The following is a 6530-nucleotide window of genomic DNA, read 5'->3' as shown; positions in this document are numbered from 1 at the left end:
AGACTGCCCTCACAACGACTTTTATCCTTTTTTTTGTAATTTGCTACACAAATTTTCAAAGACCACGTCACATGTCTTTTTACGTGATGCTAAAAGCAATTACAACTTCTCAGCCCATAAATATCGTTAATTACTTGTGTGTTTCACCAAGTCTTCTATAGAAATTCTACACATCTTTCCTCAAAGCCTAATAAATCAAAACAAAAGACTTGACCAGTGCAACTCCCTAAAAACGCCCCTCTTCACACTTATAAGAGCGATGTTCAAATTAGTTCTGAGTGGCCTAAAGTGTTTTGCATCTTCCAGAAACAGAAAAGAGAGACAGAAGAGAAAGAGAGAGAGAGAGAGAGAGAGAGAGAGAGAGAGAGAGAGAGAGAGAGGGGATGGAGGTGAGGAAGGTGAACGAATTAGACAACAGTAAGGATGATGAAGTTATGCTCCCAGGGTTTCGGTTTCATCCAACGGATGAAGAGCTTGTTGGGTTTTATCTTCGACGGAAGGTGGAGAAGAAACCAATCAGTATTGAACTAATCAAACAGATCAATATCTACAAATACGATCCATGGGATCTTCCAAGTAAGCTTTGGTTTCTATTTTTTAATTTTCTGATCTAGTTTTCATGAAAAGTTTATCTGGGATTGCTTTGGAGGGCATCGATTTTGTCAAATTAGAACTAAATTTATATGTACTAATATATAGTTTCCTCCTAATTATATCTTAAAACTGATGGGATCTTAATATTTGTCCATGCAAAGGAAGAACCAGGACAGAGAAGTGAACTCATGAAGAAGAACTTTTTGATTTTTTCATGTTACCCCCTCCATGGACTACATCATTCAATAACATCTAGATTTTTCCTTCTCCCTTGTTCCAATCCAGTATGGCACAGCCAATCTCTTGAGCCCATAACTTACACCAACTGCAGGACCAAAATAACAAACAGTAATAACTGTTAAGGTGTGGCCTTCTTTGAAACAAATATTATTTTGGATTTCAAAAAGAAAAAAAACAACTGAAATAGATTTATTTTTCCTCTTTTTCTTCTTCTAATAATAACAGTAACAATAATACATAAGCAGCTACCAGAAGTAAGAATGTTAATCTCATCAAAGCTTGAAAGACCTAAATCTTTTTTCCAGTTTAAGAGATATGAGAAATGACAAAGAAAGATAATTCAAGAAGAGAGAGAGAGAGAGAGAGAGAGAGAGAGAGACCACTTTCTGTGTTATTTCTACTGCATATTATTTCTCAAGTTTCTGTTTTCATCATCTTCTCTTTTATCTGATAAAAAATGCAGAAGTCAGTACTGTGGGGGAGAAAGAGTGGTACTTCTTTTGCATAAGAGGCAGAAAGTACAAGAACAGCATAAGACCCAACAGGGTCACAGGGTCTGGATTTTGGAAAGCTACCGGCATAGATAGGCCAATATATTCTGTTGGAGACACCAATGACTGCATTGGCCTGAAGAAATCGCTAGTCTACTACAGAGGGAGTGCAGGAAAAGGCACCAAAACTGATTGGATGATGCATGAGTTTCGTCTTCCTTCAGGAGGGAAAACTGGCAACAGTCCCAACTCCAACAACGCCACACAAGAAGCCGTAAGACCTTTTCCATAGATTTAATTTGTATGTTGATTATTCTACTCTTTTGTTATGTATGTTGACAGTTTCTTCATGTGGGATTGTAGGAAATCTGGACACTATGTCGAATTTTCAAGCGAATTGTGTCATACAGGAAGTACACACCAGACTGGAGAGCAACCCCATCTAGCAAACAAAGCCCAACTGACTCATGTTCTCAAACATGCAGCCTTGAGTCGGACAACATAGATAACTACAAGAATTTTGGTGCTCATCAAGTGGTTCAAGAGATTGAGAAGAAGCCAGCTTTTAATCACATTGATGAAATGAATCAATTGTTACCGAATCATTTGAACCCAATAGCTCAACTTCCATCTGCTACGCTCTACTCAAGCTTTCCAAACACCAATAGCTATGAATTCATCAGAGAGGGGAACTGGGATGAGCTCTCATCAGTAGTAGAATTGGCACTCGACCCCAACCTTCTATATGGTTGTAGATAAATTATAATGAAGGCTTAATTTTGTATTGTAAGTATATATTATATATGGTTGACAATCCTTAGATACATAGAATAATGCCTGGATGGCTGGATGGGGTGGGATGAAGTAGATAGTTAGTTTTGTTGGATTATTCAAAGCTGAATGGATTTTACTCTTGAACAGGATATTATTAACTTTGACATGTTCTTGATTTAATTTGTATCTTGTGAAGAATGCGTTTAAGGAATCTCTGATATGACTAGGCCAGTGTCCCCACCCCCAACTCTTTTTCCAAGCCAATGAAACTGTTGTGGTAGAAAAAACCCACCAGACTGAAAAACATTTGGCAAAGAATAGAGGAAAAACAATAAGAAAATAGATTCTTGAATACATGGCCCAGCTTATAGCCTATGTCCATAGGTGGAGAAGAAGAAGTCTGCTATACAAAACTACAATAGAGAAGCAATGCTGTCCAAAGACATTCTTTCTCAAAAACCCTATAACCCAACATACCTGAGCTCTTACTCACAATACTTCTATATTCTCGCACAATTGAACATGATGTATTAGGGTCAGACCCATAAGATAAAAAATGAATCGGGTTCATATGGCCACAAATGAGAACCAGGACAAGGTACGGGCCATGAAAAAGAATTCAAAGGCCTAACACTAACAAAAACCATGGAGCAAAGAGGAGTGCTAAGTTGCTAATAACCGACCTGCATTTTACATATATAAATACCCCTATCCACATAACATAATAGGGCCCATGAACAAAATTAGGCATAAATCCCACTTAATCAGCAGAGTGAAGTACTAGAAGAGTTTTATAAACTCGTTATTTACTAGCATTTCTGGAAAAAAATTATTACAAAGATTTTTGTATCATCATCTATATTTTCCAGTTTAACTTTGAACAATGATCTGTCTTGTAGAACCCTATATTTAGGCCTGTAAATGGATCGAATTCGAATTGAATCAAGCAAGATTTGAATTTGAATCTGATTATAATTAATGATATTCAAATTTGATTCGATATCCGATGGATATCAAAAACTCAAATTCAAATTTAATTTTTATTACTTAGTCAAATATTCGATTCAATTTGAGTCCAACCACTTAATTTGAAATTTCAAAAAAAAGAGCTTAAATAATTATTTTTGGCATTTTGGTTTCTAAAATTTTTTCTGGTTTTATGAATCAATATCTACATTTTGGTTTCTGAATTAATTCAAATTTAATTTTTCTAGTAATTTTGAATGTTCTTTGCACGTGGCGGTTCTAGATGATGATAATGATAGTAATAATGCATATAATTTTTTTATAAAATTCATATATTGAGATGCAAAGTTTTGGGTATCATTGATATACCTACCTGCTTGGCCGGACTCTTCTTTTTGTAATATTTTATCTTCTTAGTATATCCTTTTTTGTTCATTTATCAAAAAAATGTAAGATTTAAAGAGAGAGAATTCAATGAGGTGAAAAGTAATAGTTCAAATTACATTTTAAACCTCCCAACTAAATAGGGATTAAATTCAAAAATATGGGTATTTTAGTCAAAAACAAGTTTCACAATCTTATTCGTATTTTTAATAGTAGTGTAAATATAAAATTATAGATGTGTTCAAATTTTTTTATAATTTTTTTTTATTTCTACATGTGTAAAAATAATTCTGTTATGTACACTTATTTTTTGTTTAATATGATAAATATATGATATTATACATGTGTCCAATGTTTTTTATAAAGTTTATGTATTCTTTTACAATTTTATGTTTTTATATTTTATTAATTTTTATCATTTAATTATGACATTAAATGTTGACACATTTGACCCATAAGTTGAACTATTGATCTCTACTAAACCAGAAAACAATTTCATTTTGGTTAGTTTTAGATTATGTATTTCATTTTCATCATCATTAAAACTAATTCTTGTTTATTACACTTTTTTCAATTTTATTAATACAAATACCATAAATGTGTTTAATTTTTTATACATTTTGTAATTTTCTATATTTATTTCTATTTAAAAAATTTATTATTTGACTATGACTTCATGGCTTGACCAATTTGATACTAATGGTTGAATTACTTACTTTGATAAAGAATGGTATTGTTTTTGAGTAAGTTTTAAAATATATAGGTTTATATTATTAAATTATTGGGCATAGATCTAATTAGTAGCATTTATTAGTGAAAAAAATAACTTAAGTATAGAATTTAATAAGAGAAAATGGGAGTTAATACCTTAAATATAAGACTTAATGAGAGGAGATTAAATAAGGTGAAAATCATTAATTGAAATTACATTTTCAGACCTCATAATTAAAGATGGACTAAATACATTATGGCCATTTTGGTCAAGAAAAGTTCCACACCTTACTCGTACTTTTTATATTAGTATAAATATATATTAAATAAATGTGGTTAGGCAACAGTCCCTCCCATTCAGACACGTGAAACTCTAATTTTTTTTTTTTTTTGAAAGGAGGATCTCAAAAGTGGTGTTAATTCATTTTTCAAATAGAATAACTACCTTATAAGTGATTTATTCAAAGTTTCAAACACATTCAATCCACTCCCATTCAGACATGCATGTGGCACTCTAATTTTTTAGAAAATAGGATCTCAAAAGTGGTTAATTCCACTTTAAATAGAATAACTACCTTATAAGTGGTTTATTAAAACACACTAAATTCACTCCCATTCATATATGTGGCACTTCAATTTTCTAGAAAATAGGATCTCAAAAATGGTTAATTCCACTTTCAAATCGAATAACTACCTTATAAGTGATTTATTCAAACACATTCAATCAACTTTGAAGTGATACAAACGTGGCTATTTATCAAAAAATAAACACATAAAAAAACTCAAAATAAATTTATCAAATAAATAGTAAATACCAAGTAAAATGGGTTACTGTTTACAAAAAATACCTCATGTAATCTCTTACAAGTGATTTATTCAAACACATTCAATCCACTTTGAAGTGATACAAACGTGGCTATTTATCAAAAAATAAACACATAAAAAAACTCAAAATAAATTTATCAAATAAATAGTAAATACCAAGTAAAATGGGTTACTGTTTACAAAAAATACCTCATTTAATCTCTTAAATCATATTAAAAACAACATAAATTAATAGCGATTTTCAAACAAAATAGGTCATAATAGATTGTAAATTACAAAGATGTAAGACCCATATTAATTTTTCTAATTTAAATTTTATAATTAAATAATAAATTTCAAACTAAATGATACTGTAGTTGCTCCATACTTAAGTACAGGGGTCATTCTCTAATTTTCATAAGAAAATGCAAGCTAAAAAGATGAAAAACAAAAATGGTTCTAATACTTGTAAAATCACCACAATGGCAAGTGGTTTCCCCATCTTGATAAGAAAATGAAAAAGAAGAGATGGTTCTAATACATGTAAAATCACAGCAACGGCAAACTTGGATGCTCCAATGGCCTGTGGGCTAAGGACATGATAGGGCTAGTCGATGTTTTATACACATATATATTATTTCTCAGATTTTTTTCATTTACAATAATGTCAAACAGAAATTCTAGGTTCGAACATGAGACACTGAGAAGTTGGAGAAGCGATGCAAGAGACACTTGCAATCTTCAATGAACCCGGCTTCAGTTAGGGCCTTGCACTGGCTGAAGCCGATCTCATCTTCAATCAGTACTCTGATCATCCACGGTGGTTCAACCGAGTCCATTCGGCTTCAGTCAGTGCAAGTCCATGCTCACACCCTTCAAACAGCCTCCTGCAGCTTTCTATTAAGAATATTTTCTTATAAAATAAAACACACAAGTATAGAAGTATTCCCAATACAAGGCTGTAAAAGCTGTTGGGATGGACGTGCACAGACTGAAGCCGATCTCACCAAACAGGCATCGGAAAATGTTTAATGCGTCTCCTAGAGAAATATGTGTAACACCCACCTTTATCGCAAAGGAGATACCTGCTACTAACGCCAAAGCTTCAATCCTCTCTGGGGTATCACAGGACAGGGGAATAACTCTAAGCATAAACAAAGTCACCCTTTTCATCCCGAATCACCATTCCTACTCCCAGAGGACGTTGGGCCCACCGATCGATCCGTCCAATACATTTAGCTTGAGAAAGCCAGCATTTGGCCTTATCCAATAAGTTGGGGTTCTAATTTCATCACTCGGTTGGAATTCAAATCAAATTAGGTTATATTCATATTCCATGAATAAAAATTATACTCAAATTACACTGAATAATTAATCCAAACTATAAGAAATATTTGAATATTCAATTCAAATTCAAATTTTTGAATACTGTTTAGAGGCCAGCCTAAGGTTGAAACATTGAGAAATAGTCATGGTTTACAAAACTGGATCGGATAGGATGGTTGGACCGAAAAAATCAAGAACTGGTCAGGTGATGAATTCTGTTTTATCTTAGAATCGTTATTT

At 32.6% G+C, this 6530-nt stretch overlaps 1 protein-coding gene across 1 annotated transcript; it reads left to right on the top strand.

The window, feature by feature from the left end:
* Positions 1 to 247: 247 nt before the first annotated feature.
* LOC104608089 (transcription factor JUNGBRUNNEN 1-like) lies at positions 248 to 2280 on the top strand. Its single transcript, XM_010273965.3, has 3 exons — positions 248 to 576; positions 1298 to 1599; positions 1689 to 2280. Exons 1-3 carry the CDS (start codon positions 384 to 386, stop codon positions 2082 to 2084), a joined length of 891 nt encoding a protein of 296 aa, XP_010272267.1. The 5' UTR covers positions 248 to 383; the 3' UTR covers positions 2085 to 2280.
* The last annotated feature ends 4250 nt before the right edge of the window (positions 2281 to 6530 follow it).

The sequence above is a fragment of the Nelumbo nucifera genome, chromosome 7 (assembly GCF_055504915.1).
Source record: "Nelumbo nucifera cultivar China Antique chromosome 7, China Antique-T2T, whole genome shotgun sequence".
NCBI lineage: Eukaryota > Viridiplantae > Streptophyta > Magnoliopsida > Proteales > Nelumbonaceae > Nelumbo > Nelumbo nucifera.
This window is presented reverse-complemented; position numbering and strand designations above follow the sequence as displayed.

Excerpts from the sequence above, each read along its gene's own strand:
- LOC104608089 (XM_010273965.3), top strand. The coding sequence starts at position 384 with ATGGAGGTGAGGAAGGTGAACGAATTAGACAACAGTAAGGATGATGAA. Across the intron at positions 577-1,297 it reads CGATCCATGGGATCTTCCAA|AAGTCAGTACTGTGGGGGAG; the intron begins GTAAGCTTTGGT and ends TAAAAAATGCAG. Across the intron at positions 1,600-1,688 it reads ACAACGCCACACAAGAAGCC|GAAATCTGGACACTATGTCG; the intron begins GTAAGACCTTTT and ends GTGGGATTGTAG.